The sequence below is a fragment of the Bufo gargarizans genome, unplaced genomic scaffold (genome assembly GCF_014858855.1).
Source record: "Bufo gargarizans isolate SCDJY-AF-19 unplaced genomic scaffold, ASM1485885v1 fragScaff_scaffold_395_pilon:::fragment_2:::debris, whole genome shotgun sequence".
NCBI classification, from domain to species: domain Eukaryota; kingdom Metazoa; phylum Chordata; class Amphibia; order Anura; family Bufonidae; genus Bufo; species Bufo gargarizans.
The window spans coordinates 587466-602126 of record NW_025334108.1 but is presented as its reverse complement, the minus strand read 5'-3'; the positions used below and the strand labels follow the sequence as shown (position 1 = coordinate 602126).

At 43.4% G+C, this 14661-nt stretch overlaps 1 protein-coding gene across 5 annotated transcripts in view; it reads left to right on the top strand.

Moving 5' to 3' along the window:
- Window positions 1-14661, top strand: part of LOC122922497 — a 363771-nt gene that overhangs the window by 143672 nt on the left and 205438 nt on the right. For all 5 annotated transcript variants that reach the window (XM_044273106.1, XM_044273104.1, XM_044273105.1 and 2 more), the window contains exon 6: window positions 9333-9455. In XM_044273106.1, the coding sequence (XP_044129041.1) occupies window positions 9333-9455 (123 nt within the window). The remainder of the gene's footprint in view (window positions 1-9332; window positions 9456-14661) is intronic.

Below are 14661 nucleotides of genomic sequence, written 5' to 3'. Positions count from 1 at the left end.
CAAATATCTCAAAAATCTCATCAGACCCAAGCATAGATTTCCACTGGTCTAATGTCCATTCCTTGTGTTCTTTAGCCCAAACAAGTCTCTTCTGCTTCTTGCCTGTCCTTAGCAGTGGTTTCCTAGCAGATATTCTACCGTGAAGGCCTGATTCGCACAGTCTCCTCTTAACAGTTGTTCGAGAGATGTGCCTGCTGCTAGAACTCTGTATGGCATTGACCTGGTCTCTAATCTGAGCTGCTGTTAACCTGCGATTTCTGAGTCTGGTGACCTCGGATGAACTTATCATCCGCAGTAGAAGTGACTCTTGGTCTTCCTTTCCTGGGGCGGTCCGCATGTGAGCCAGTTTCTTTGTAGCGCTTGATGGTTTTTGTGACTGCACTTGGGGACACTTTCAAAGTTTTCCCAAATTTTCGGACTGACTGACCTTTATTTTTTAAAGTAATGATGGCCACTCGTTTTTCTTTACTTAGCTGCTTTTTTCTTGCCATAATACAAATTCTAACAGTCTATTCAGTAGGACTATCAGCTGTGTATCCACCTGACTTCTCCACAACGCAACTGATGGTCCCAACCCCATTTATAAGGCAAGAAATCCACTTATTAAACCTGACAGGGCACACCTGTGAAGTGAAAACCATTTCAGGTGACTACCTCTTGAAGCTCATCAAGAGAATGCCAAGAGTGTGCAAAGCAGTAATTAAAGCAAAAGGTGGCTACTTAGAAGAACCTAGAATTATGTATATAATTCCACATGTGTTAATTCATAGTTTTGATGCCTTCAGTGTGAATCTACAATTTTCATAGTCATGAAAATAAAGAAAACTCTTTGAATGAGAAGGTGTGTCCAAATTTTTGGTCTGCACTCTACATTTTTTTTAGTTAAAAAAAATAATTGTAATTCTTTTGAAGCTCCTATAAACATATAAAATGATTATTATTATATATATTTTTTTTTAACAATCATGTATTTTTAATCTGGACTTATTACTGAGAATTGTTCATTTCTTATGTTGCGTGGTGGCCAAAATAAGAATTGCAGTTTGAATGTTCTTAGCCTCTTAAGTGAGGCTGAGTGCATTCAAACCAATTACCAGCATCCCCTTTGGCCACAGGGCATGCCGGTACCACTTTTGGAAGCGCGAGCACGTGCGAGTGGGTGCCATGTTTTGCCTATTGCTTTCAGCAAAAGGGTTAAGGGTAGGTGTGGACGATATACGATATTATCGTCATAAATTCGTGCAACAATATAGATTTTAGTTATATCGCAATAGATGACCACGGAGCAGTAATGAATTGAAGAAGCTTCTCACTCACCGCTATGTAGCCTCCAGACTCTGCATCAGTGCATGCAGGGAAGAAGACGCGGTCCATCTCCTGCGGACTCAATCAGCCAGCGGCGCACCCTGCAGGAAAGGCAATTATATTAGCAGGGGCCCGAATCTACGGGGGGGGGGGGGGGGGGGGGGGGTGAATGGGCTAATATTGCTTGCTGTGGGACAAAATGATGATGGTGACAATGGCATGGTGCTGATAGGGGACATGGATTATGATGGTCATGTAATTTCTATACTTACAGAAGAAAAAAATATATCGCACATGCTTCAAATTATATATTGCGATAAGTGCAATGCAATCTGGACTTTTTACAGAGCTGGATGAACAGATTGTTATAAAGTTTGTTGGAAAATATGGTAATTTAACATTTAAATATTAGCTTTTTATGACTTCTTCTACATGGGGGAGGTCTTAAATTGGTTTTCCCATCTTGCTATTTTATCCTCGCCTGCTGCCAGCTCTGCTGTTCACTTCCTGGTTACCTGCTTCTTAAGCTGGGAGGGCTTAGGCGGTTTGAGTGAAGTCCTGCCACGCCTCTTTATGACATCACACTAAATACTCAGTCCTTGCGTGCTCGTTCATGTGGATAGTATTCCCACTCCAGTGTCTTGCCCCTGTGTCCATTAACTCCATAGCATCCTCCCTCCACTGCATAGTGTCCTGCATCAGCGTCGGATAACCCCCTTGATTGTCATAAAATATAAAATTATTGGTGGATTTGGGGATGAATTAATTAGTACACCTACCACTCATAAGCTTTTTGTTCTCCCAGTCCTCAAATGCAGGGCATGTCCTCCAAGTCTTATCTCTGCTGCTCCTGTGTGAGACGCAGCACTGAAGAAATAACCTTTTTTTTTTTTCCCTCTTGTTCTGATCCATTCTATTTATTATTTTTTATATAAACAATTTTATTGCGCAAATCAATAAAAGAAATAAGCTTTGAGCATGTGCAGCAGCATGCGTTTTCAGGACTGCATTGAGCTGCCGGCTGAGTGAAAATAGTGTCTTATGCGCAAGCGTGACCCCTGGGAGAGAAGCGGTGGCCGTGTCTAATGGTTACCTTCATACACTAATGGGCTTGCAGCGTTTTTGTGTCCGCCTGGCGGTGCGGAGCCAAACTGATCTGTCTTGACTTACAATGTAAGTCAATGGGGACAGATCAGTTTACATTGACACAATATTGGTGCAATTGTAAACAGATCCGTCCCCCATTGACTTTCAATGTAAAGTCAGGACGGATCCGTCTGCATACACTTAGACTTAGAATTTTTTATATTTTTTTTACTAAGTGTATGCAGACGGATCCGTACTGAACGCATCCATCTTTTGCATTTATAGGTGCCGATCCGTTTGTGCAGATACCAGACGGATCCGCACCTAACGCATATGTGAAAGTAGCCTAACCAATCAGAGCGGTTTATTGTGAAAATCTCGGGCTGTGATGTCCACACTGGAGATCACAGCCTGTGTGCCACCAGCAGGGCCGGCGTCATAACCCGGCATCCCCGGGCAAGTGCCGGGGCCCAATGCTCCTGGGGGGGCCCACTGAGCTGCTATGAGCACTTCCATCAATACAGATGGGAACTCTCACTGCTGTCATTTCACTTACATAGTACCCCTTTGGTGGGGCCCTCTGAGCTGCAGAGACTCAGGACACGCCCCCTCTACACAGGACACACGCTGCCTGAGGAGAGAGACTGCCTGAGGAGAGAGACCGCAGGGCTGGAGGCTGGAGCTGTGAGTGAGTCTGCACTGTGACTGTTTCTTGTCTGTGGGACAGAAGGGGGGACTCTCCGATCGGCTGCTGCTTCATTCTATTTAGTTGTATTACTGTTTCATTAAGCAGTTTGCCTCCATGACACCTGCCCCCCCCCCCCCCATATCCTGTCCTATCTCATCCTCATGGGGCCCCTGCTGTCTCCTTTCCTCCCTCATGTATCCAGAGCTCCTGTTTCACCCCCTATCTCCTGTTGCTGCCCTGCACAGACCTCCTGCCCCTACTTCTTGTATGAATCCCCCTCAGAGCCCCTTCAACCTACTTGCTGTGTCCACCCCTCCTGTCCATCCAGGGCCCCTGTCTCACTCCTCTGCCTCTCATTATGGTGGCATCTGAACCGCATTCACCATAAGGACCTTCTAACATCACAGGGTCATGTGACTGTGCCCCCCACACCGTACTGTGCCCACTTATACCCTGCATTGTGCCCTCTTACCACACCCTGTGCAGTGCCCATAGTCATTCCCTGTACTGTGCCCTCTTATACCCTTTTATCCGGTCACTGTATGGTGGTTTTATCATTGTATGGAGGTGTTATCACTATATGGCGGTGGTATCCAATAACTGCATGGCCATAACGGTATCCCCTTCCCTGCCCACGCCATCCTTTTTTTAGACCTGGCATGAGTGGGAAAAGATACAGATTGCGGTGTTAAGGACCTTTATGCCACAATCTGTGTCAGAAATACGCCTAAGGCTACTTTCACACCTGCGTTTAGGTGCGGATCCGTCTGGTATCTGCACAGACGGATCCGCACCTATAATGCAAACGCTTACATCCGTTCAGAACGGATACGTTTGCATGATGATGCAAACAGATCCGTTAAGACTTTACATTGAAAGTCAATGGGGGACGGATCCATTTGAAAATTGAGCCATATTGTGTCAACTTCAAACGGATCCGTCCCCATTGACTTACATTGTAAGTCTGGACGGATCCGTTTGCCTCCGCACGGCCAGACGGACACCCGAACGCTTCAAGCAGCGTTCGGGTGTCCGCCTGCTGAGAGGAGCTGAGGACAAACGCTGCCAGACTGATGCATTCTGAGCGGATCCGCGTCCACTCAGAATGCATTGGGGCAGTACGGATCCGCTTGGGGCCGCTTGTGAGAGCCTTCAAACGGAACTCACAAGCGGAGCCCCGAACGCAAGTGTGAAAGTAGCCTAATATAGACGTATTTCTATATAATAAATGACCCCCTAATTGTATTATTATTTGGGGGTAGGGCTAATATCTTTATAGTATATAGATTCTAGTGTATTATACTGGGCTCTGTATTTCCCAGTAGAAAATGATCCTTGGGAAACACAGTCCTCATCCCTGACCACCAGGACCAGGCAGTGCTCTGTCAGTACATGGCGGCCTCCCTCTCCGCCACGCTGCTCCGCTGTGTACTGGGGCTTATTCTGACACTGGGGCTGGGTTCACATCCCATTTGTGCCATCCATTTAATGCATACCAAAAATATATGCGTTAACAGATGCCTCAGACTGATGCCGTACAGGGGCGTCCGTTCACCATACAGTTCCATTGTAAAAAAACATATACGTTAACGTATGCATTTTTTACTTGACTCTGCAGGATACAAAAACGTGGAGTGCTGCACATTTGTATACATCAAACCGATAGGAAAAACATGATGGGGGGGGGGGGGGGAGAGGGGCGTACTAAAATTTGCTGTGGGGCCCTGTCAGTTCTAGCTGCATCACTGCACATCTCCTTATCTCCTCCAGGCCTGGCTCACTGCTGCAGTGGGCCGGAGGAGAGAAAGAGCGCAGGGAGCTGCGGTTAGTGAATGACAGGACCACCAGCTCCCCTGCTCTCCAGCAATGATAGGTATGTGAGGGGGCCACTGGGGGGGTCAATCACCACACTGTGAGGGCCCCTTACACAGTATAATGACTTCCAGTGCCCCCCATTTAGTATAATGATCCCCATTGACCCTCCATTTAGCATAATGACCACCAGAGCCCCCATTAAATATAATAACCCCTCGTGCCCCCTCCATACAGTATAACCCCCAGTGCGGGGGCGATTGGGGGTCATTATTCTGAATGGAGGGTCACTGTGGGGTCATTATACTGTGAGGGCCCTTTACATAGTATAATGACCCCCAGTGTCCCCCATTTAGTATAATGACCCCCCAGAGCCCCCTCCATACAGTATTCCCCCAGTGGGGGCTACTGGGGCTCATTATTCTGAATGGGTGCGACTGGGGGTTATTATTCTGAATGCAGGGCCACAGGTGGTCATAATACAGGGGGGGGGGGAATTGGGGGTTCATTATACTGTGTGAAGGGCCACTAGTAGTCATTATACTGTGTGAAGGGCCACTAGTAGTCATTATACTGTATAGGGGCCACTGGGGGTCATTATACCGTGTAGGAGCCACAGGGGGACATGTCAATGTAAAAAAATGCCTCATGGGGGCCCACTGGGATTTATCGCCCAAGGGCCCACATGAACCTGGAGCCGGCCCTGGCCACCAGGCCCCTAATTCCTTTATTCCACCCCTGATGCCCCCATTGTCCCCTATATACCGCCTGATGCCCCCTGCAGCAGCTTCTGTTTTGCAGGCTATGATGGTGGCGGTTCAGGAACACAGCTGCCACCATCAGCAGAGAGTGGTTGAATTCTGTGCTGGCACCGATCTCGGCCGTTTAACCCCATAGATAATGCAGTTAGTAGCCACTCGTGGTATCCATGGGTTTGAGCGGGACGGAGCTCCCTCTCTCTTCCATCGGAATGCCGCTACTGTGATTGCAGTAACCCAATGGTTACCAGTACAACCAGATGCTGAGGGTCTGATCAGCGTTTAGTGTAAGGCCTCCTGCACACAAATGTTTTTTTTTTTTTTTTTTTTTTTTTTTTTCCCCCCTCCGTTTTTTGTGTTACGTATACAGACTGTATATGGAACCATTCATTTCAATGGATCCGCAAAAAAATGGAAGGTACTTTGTATGACTTCCGTTTTCGTATTTCCATTCCGTTCGATCATAGAACATGTCCTATTCTGGTCTGCATTACGGCCAAGGAAAGTACTGTTCCATTATGAGCCAGCTGTTCCATTTCGTAAGCACAAGGAGGTCATCCGTATTTTTTGCAGATCCGTTTTTTTTACGGACCGCAAAACCATACGGTTGTGTGCAGGAAGCCTAAATGTAGCAATGACAATACAGTACATTGCAATAGATGACACTCTGTAGCCATCAGGATAGGCCCACTGGATCTTGAAAAGCCAAATGGGTCTTGCTAAAAAAAAAATGGTAATTTTTTTTTTTTTATAAACTTTTTCTTTTCTCATATCCGTTTTTTTTATAAGTCATTAAAAAATAAATGAAAATACACATAATTGGTATCGCCGTGTCCCTAATGACCTGATCTAGAAAAGTTATCATGTTACTAATTCCATGCGGTGAGCGCTGTAAAAAAACTATTACGGAATTGCTGTTTTTGCCACCTCACCTGCATAAAAATTAATAACATGATCAAGAAGTCATATGTACCCCAAAATGATAAATAAAAACGTTACTGACTTTAGTATATGATGACAAGGCAAACTATCGTTTATTTTTAACACAAAAGTGATGTTATGCTCAAAAAGTAGTAACACATAAAAAAAATATATACATTTGGTATCACCATAACAGTCTCAACCCACAGAATAAAATTATTATCCTATTTACTGCAGGAGGAACCCCATAAAAAATAAAAGTAAAAAATACTGACAGGATTGCCAGTTTTGCCCACTTCACAATTTTTTTTCTTTCTAAAAAGCGATCAAAAAGACATATGTACCCCAAAATGATACCAATAAAAACTACTGCCCGTCCCGCAATAAACTACCTCTCACACAGCTGCATTGGTGAAAAAATAAAAATATGCCCCTAAAAACAATTTCATCAAACTACGTTGGAAAATCCTGATGCCACTGCTTCCCTTCTGAATGCTGCCGTGTCACCAAACAGCGGTTTACGACCACATATATGGGTTTGCCGTATTCCGGTAAAATGCATAACAAATTGTGGGGTGCATTTTCTCCTGTTAGCCCTTGTGAAAATAAAAAAATTGGGGCTAAAGCACCATAATATTGGAAAGTAAATTTTTCATTTTCACAGCCATGCGTTTCTAAATTCTATAGGGTCACTTTGTGGGGTTTTCTTTCTAGGGGTACCTCGGGTTCTCTCTGTGGCCAAAGGGGATGCTGGTAATTGGTTTGAATGCGCTCAGCCTCACTTAAGAGGCTAAGAACATTCAAACTGCAATTCTTATTTTGGCCACCACGTAACATAAGAAATGAGCAATTCTCAGTAATAAGTCCAGATTAAAAATACATGATTGTTAAAAAAATAATAATCATTTTATATGTTTATAGGAGCTTCAAAAGAATTACAATTTTTTTTTTAAACTAAAAAAATGTACAGTACAGACCAAAAGTTTGGACACACCTTCTCATTCAAAGAGTTTTCTTTATTTTCATGACTATGAAAATTGTAGATTCACACTGAAGGCATCAAAACTATGAATTAACACATGTGGAATTATATACATAACAAAAAATTGTGAAACAATTGAAAATGTCATATTCTAGGTTCTTCAAAGTAGCCACATTTTGCTTTGATTACTACTTTGCACACTCTTGGCATTCTCTTGATGAGCTTCAAGAGCTAGTCACCTGAAAACCATTCCAGCAAAATCTGCCCTCCATTAACAATATGGCGCTCCTTTCCTTCTGCATACTGTTGTGTGCCCATACAGCAGGTTACAGTATTCCTGTAAACTGCAGAATCAGGGTAATAAATATTGAAGTTTGTTTGGCTGTTAACCCTTGCTGTGTTACAGGAAAAATGATTAAAATGAAAAATCTGCCCTTTAAAATAAAATTTTTAAATTTCCCTTCCATTTTGCTTTTAATTTTTGTGGAACATCTAAAGGGTTAACAACGTTGGTAAAATCAGCTTTGAATAACTTGAAGGATGTACTTTCTAAAATGGGGTTATTTTTGTGTAGTTTCTACTATGTAAGCCACTCAAAGTGACTTCATAAATAAAAAATTGAAAAATTTCCTTCTAGGAAGCTAATTTTTACATTTTTTAACTTCCTGAAAAAAATAAAATGACATTTAAAAAATGATGCAAACATAAATTATACATATGGGGAATGTAAAGTAATAACTATTTTATGTAGTATAACTATCTGTCTTAAATGAATGGAATAATGAATTTGGCCTGTTATCCTGCAAGTTGATCCAGAGGAAGGCAAAAAAAAAAAAAAACACCCTGTGAGGCAGAAGCCAATTTTCCCCACTTTAGGGGAATAAAATATTCCTTCCCGACTCCAATCAGGGAGACATGATGTAAGTAAATTAAGTCAATTTACTGTATTATTTTCCCTTATAACATGGTTATAAGGGAAAATAGCATTCTTAATACAGAATGCTTACTAAAATGTGGCTTTAGGGGTTAAGAAAATATAATAAAAATTAACTCGCCTCATCCTGTTGTTTCACGCAGCCGGCATCATCTTCATTAAAAGTTCCTTTGGCAGGTCCTAAAAGAAGATGCCGGCTGCGCGAACAACAGGATGAGGCGAGTAAATTTTTTTTTTTTTAACCCCTAAAGCCACATTTTAGTAAGCATTCTGTATTAAGAATTTTATTATTTTCCCTTATAACATGGTTATAAGGGAAAATAATAGCAATCTACAGAACACCTAACCCAAACCCGAACTTCAGTTAAGAAGTCCGGGTTCGGGTCTGGGTACCACAGTCAGTTTTTTACCACGCGCGTGCAAAAACGCTTTGCACCCGCATGATAAAAACTGAACGTCGGAAGCAATCGCAGTACCTACTTGCATGATTTTCCCTAATTGCAGACGCAACGCATCCGGACCTAATCCGTACACACTCGTCTGCAAGGGTCCTAAAAGCATTCCAAAGTAATTGCCGGATAAACTGACACATGTCATATTAATAAAAATGGGGCTTTGGCATTTTGTCCATAGTGGCTGCCACTTGAAGGGGTTAATCATCACTATTGGCAAAATTGATATTTCTTTATTTTTGTTAACAAGCTGAGCTGGGTGGATGTATGTCTTTTTTCAGTTACTATGTTACATTGAAGCATTAAATGCATTACAATGGTGTGCATGTTGTTTTTACTCATGTAAATTGCAATTATGACTATATATGTCACTATTTGTATTATTTCTTTGCAGAGTAAACATCATCCTTCACTTGGTATTTCTGGTCCATACATAATGAAAGGTCCAAAAAAGCTTAAGAAGTTAAGAGAAATCTGCCTTACAGTTGAAAAGGAATTTGGAAGGAAAAACATAAATGTAAGTTTTTATGTTTAATTACCTTTAAAGTGGTGATCCAGGCTCAGGCTCAACACTTTGAACTGATCTGAAAGCACTGCTCCTTTCAAAATGTAGTGGCTGTGATGCTGGCAGATGCAGGAATCAGCGAATCAGTGGTGGCCCTGGTATTGGACCCCCATTGATTTGATATTAATGATTCGGCATGAGCGAATCGACTTCAGATGGTACATCTGAAGTTGAATTGCTAAAAACGTTGTTGTAATACTGTACGGAATTCCCTCTCCGTACAGTATTAGAATGGCTCCGATGAACATAAGTTATTACTTTGCGAAGTCTCGCAAGATTTCATGTAATAACTTTGGAAATTATTACTGTAAAAATCCTTGTAACCGAACTCTGGTTCTGTTCTGAGTGGTACCTTCTATGGCCCCCTCTCAGTAGCATCTATTTTAAATGCATCCACATCCTCAGGATGCAGATACAGATAAATACTGTGGTGTAACAGGTAGCAGTCAGTTCTCTGTTCTACCATTAGCCCTGCAACTGGTGGTGTGGTGCTTGCAGGTGCATTCAGATGGCATCATTGTGTCTGCTGCACATAGTCACCAGAGTTAATCTGCAGTGAGAGATCTGCTGCATTCATTGTTGGGATATTAGCTAGCTGAGTATTTACCCATACTAGTCTCTTTAGTACCCCACACAGTAATCCCCCCCCCTTACTGTCCCAACACAGTATAATAACCCTTTAATGTCACCACATAGTAGAATGTCTCTTTAGTGTCCCATTCAGAGTAAGAATGCCCTGTTAATGCCCTCTTTACAGTAAGTGCCTTATTAGAGAACTGGTCACAGCAGCTGAAGGCCACATATCGGTAGTGGAAGACTGCTTCCTGCCCATGGCAGTACAGGTTATTGCTGTGTCTCTTTCCGCTGAGCAGTGGCAGGCGAAGGCGGATGACCTTGAGTACAAACTCTGCTGCAACAAAATCCTAATTATCTGTCTGCCAGAGAAAATGGAGGGCCAGAATCCAGAGCAATTTGCTGAAAGATAGCTGAAGGAGATATTTGGGTAAGACTACTTCAGTGGCATTTGTTGTGCAAAGGGCCCATTGAGTTCCTACCTGTCCACTCCCTCTTAGTGCCGCACTGAGACCTTTCCTAATGCGTATATTTAACTGTAAGGACGGCTACAGGTTCCTTACCCTAGCCAGACAAAAAGGCCCTCGTAAGCTTAATGGCAGCTCGGTGATGGGGACCCACATATTAGGTATCGCCACATCCATAATGACCAGTGTGACAAAACCAACCTCGCCACTGGGTGGTGGAGAAGCCTGGCTACCAGCTTCTTGCCTCAGGATTATGGCCCATACTAACTTTTGAAGGAGAAGACAAAGTGGCCGCACAGCTTAAATCTGTGGAACTGCTTTGGGCAGGAAAGCCATGCTTGCGGACGGCCAAATGTGACTTCCATGGAATTCGGGAACCCCTGCTTGAATCTGGGTGATTTTTGGATATGTTGTTCACCCAGATCAGAGCTATCCATGAATGTATACATTATGGGGATAAGTGGGGTCTTGATGTGTTTTCTGTGTTTTGGGAAAAATGTGTGGTTTCTGTCTGTGAGTGATTAAGTTAGTCCATTATGTTGGTAATTGTATTTTGTTGATTGCGTCAAAGATGATGCCAGTGTGTTAATTGCGTCACAGACAATGCCATTGTGTTTGTTGAATAGGGTTAGTTTTGTTTTAAACTGTACAGGATTGGCTGCTATGTCATTTCCTCAGTATGTCATGTGTATATAAGTCAATGCTGTGTGTTAAAGAAAGAGTTCCTTTTTTACCCTTCATCATGTTGAGGCTGGTGTTTGGGTAACTGATCAAAACTGGGGATTGCTATACGCTGAAGATTTGCTATACTCCACTGGTTATAACTACTAGCTCTTGTAAGAGCTTGTTCCAGTTACTTATTCCTGCATCGCTCTCTGGATTTGAGAGGTTCAACCACTGGAGCCTTGTCGTAGGTCCAGGGTGGGTAGGAGACGGCGAGACCTTAACCAAGCTTCGGCGGTTCGTGGGGTCTGCAGCGCTTACGGTGTCAAGTGCAGTGCTTGGAGTCCTCGGGAAGCGCTAGGAGCATCATTCGACGGAGGTACCCGGTCAGGGTGCCAGGAGATCCGTTACAACCAGCTCTATAAAAATGCCACATACTAGAATAGGTACGAGGACATAATCAGATTAGCGCTGTAGAAAAAAATAAAAACTGCGCCAAAGTGGCAATCTTTTGGTCATTTTGCCTTTAAAAAAAAGTACTATCACTATCTACCCCAAAATGGTACCACTGAAAACATGACCACAAAAATGATCCCCTACACAAAAAGATTGGCAGAAAAAAAAAAAAAAAAAAAAAAATATATATATATATATATATATATATATATATATATATATATATATATATATATAGAAGAATAAATACACCACAGCACGTCCTTAAGGTGAAAATGTGGGATCCTTTATTCTTGAAGGATGGTCCCAGCAAGCGGACCGAAACGTCGCTGCTTGGGTGAATAAAGGATCCCACATTTTCACCTTAAGGACGTGCTGCGGTGTATTTATTCTTCTGGCTATTGGACACTGTGGTATAGTGTCGATACCGCTGGCACCCCACATCTGCTATAAGGAGTGCTGCCCTGAACTTTCATCTATCTATCTATCTATATATATATATATATATATATATATATATATATATATATATATATATACACACACACAAGGAAAAACACCGCAGCACATCCGTAGGTGAAAAATTGTGGATCTTTATTCACCCTTGCAAGGGTGAATAAAGATCCACAATTTTTCACCTACGGACGTGCTGCAGTGTTTTTCCTTGTTTTATATCGCACACCTTGGTAAGGTGTTTCCACCGCCGGCACCCATCTGTTTGATATTAGGTGTGCTGCCCTGATTCTACACAGTGTATATATGTATATATATAGCTCTCAATAAATGGCAACAAAAAAAGGCATTTTTCCCATTTCGCCTCCATGACGGCAATATAGGAGATTGACTCCTGACCTCTGTAGGGGCAGGAAAACAGAGAAAGGTTAAATTGCCTCCACCCTCTTCAGTGTTTTCCTGTCGCTATAGTGGCCAGGACAGAGAAAGGCCTCTCTGATCGTTAGGGAGGTGAAGTTGGATTTGGTTACCTTGGTGCACAGTGTGGTCTCATAGGGAACGCCGGGACGCCATGATGACGGGGTGGGCATCACGGAAGTGAGATTAATCGGTGGCAAGTATGAAAATGCCGGAATCCATGATGGTGGATTCTGTTCTGAGGTCTGAGGATCACATTCACAAAGATGTCTGTCCCTGAACAGCCTAGAGAGCTGGACACTCCTGCATCGGTGACACTAAGTCCCCATGGTGGAACCCTACCTGCATAATATATACAGCACTGGGGTTTGGACAAGAATATATATATATATATATATATATATATATATATATATCTATACAGTACAGACCAAAAGTTTGGACACACCTTCTCATTCAAAGAGTTTTCTTTATTTTCATGACTATGAACATTGTAGATTCACACTGAAGGCATCAAAACTATGAATTAACACATGTGGAATTACAGTATATACAGAACTAAAAAGTGTGAAACAACTGAAAATGTCATATTCTAGGTTCTTCAAAGTAGCCACCTTTTGCTTTGATTACTGCTTTGCACACTCTTGACATTCTCTTGATGAGCTTCAAGAGGTAGTAATCTGAAATGGTTTTCCAACAGTCTTGAAGGAGTTCCCAGAGATGCTTAAGAACCTGTTGGCCATTTTGCCTTCACTCTGCGGTCCAGCTCACCCCAAACCATCTGGATTGGGTTCAGGTCCGGTGACTGTGGAGGCCAGGTCATCTGGCGCAGCACGCCATCACTCTCCTTCATGGTCAAATAGCCCTTACACAGCCTGGAGGTGTGTTTGGGGTCATTGTCCTGTTAAAAAAAAAAAAAAATGATGGTCCAACTAAACGCAAACCGGATGGCTTAGCATGCCGCTGCAAGATGCTGTGGTAGCCATACTGGTTCAGTATGCCTTCAATTTTGAATAAATCCCCAACAGTGTCACCAGCAAAGCACCATCACACCTCCTCCTCCATGCTTCACGGTGGGAACCAGGCATGTAGAGTCCATCCGTTCACCTTTTCTGCGTCGCACAAAGACACGGTGGTTGGAACCAAAGATCTCAAATTTGAACTCATCAGACCAAAGCATAGATTTCCACTGGTCTAATGTCCATTCCTTGTGTTCTTTAGCCCAAACAAGTCTCTTCTGCTTGTTGCCTGTCCTTAGCAGTGGTTTCCTAGCAGATATTCTACCATGAAGGCCTGATTCACACAGTCTCCTCTTAACAGTTGTTCTAGAGATGTGTCTGCTGCTAGAACTCTGTGTGGCATTGACCTGGTCTCTAATCTGAGCTGCTGTTAACCTGCGATTTCTGAGGCTGGTGACTCGGATGAACTTATCCTCCGCAGCAGAGGTGACTCTTGGTCTTCCTTTCCTGGGGTGGTCAGCATGTCGGCCAGTTTCTTTGTAGCGCTTGATGGTTTTTGTGACTGCACTTGGGGACAAGTTTTCCCAATTTTTCGGACTGACCTTCATTTCTTAAAGTAATGATGGCCACTCGTTTTTCTTTACTTAAAGGGATTCTGTCACCTCCCCTCCAGCCAAAAAACGATTTAAAAGCAGCCATGCAGCACAGCTTACCTGGATTAAGCTGTGCTCTTTTATCTTGAAATCCGTCCAGCAGTTAGTGCAAAAAACGACTTTGATCGATATGTAAATGTGTCCTGAAGGTGCCCAGAGGGGCGTTTTTTTCTTCTTAGTGAGCCTAGTACCGCCCCTCTTTCAGTGCCCAGCCCGCCTTCCTTGCACTTTCTAACCGCCGCCCCCAGCCTGCCACAGCCTCCCCTCCCTCTCCTCCCCCTCCCTCACGCCGAACGAAGTCTCGCACAGGCGCAGTACCCACTGAGGGCTGCGCCTGTGCGATCATCAGGAGACTGAGGGCGGCAGCTTCATCTTCGTCACTGGGCATGCGCCGAGCCCAGTGACGTCCGATATTAGCTCTTTCCCTCAGTCAGCCTGGTAGGAAGCGCAGAGGATTGCCGATCGGCTGCTGCACCCTGCGCTTTCTCCAGTCTGCCTGCCTTTACTTAATATAATA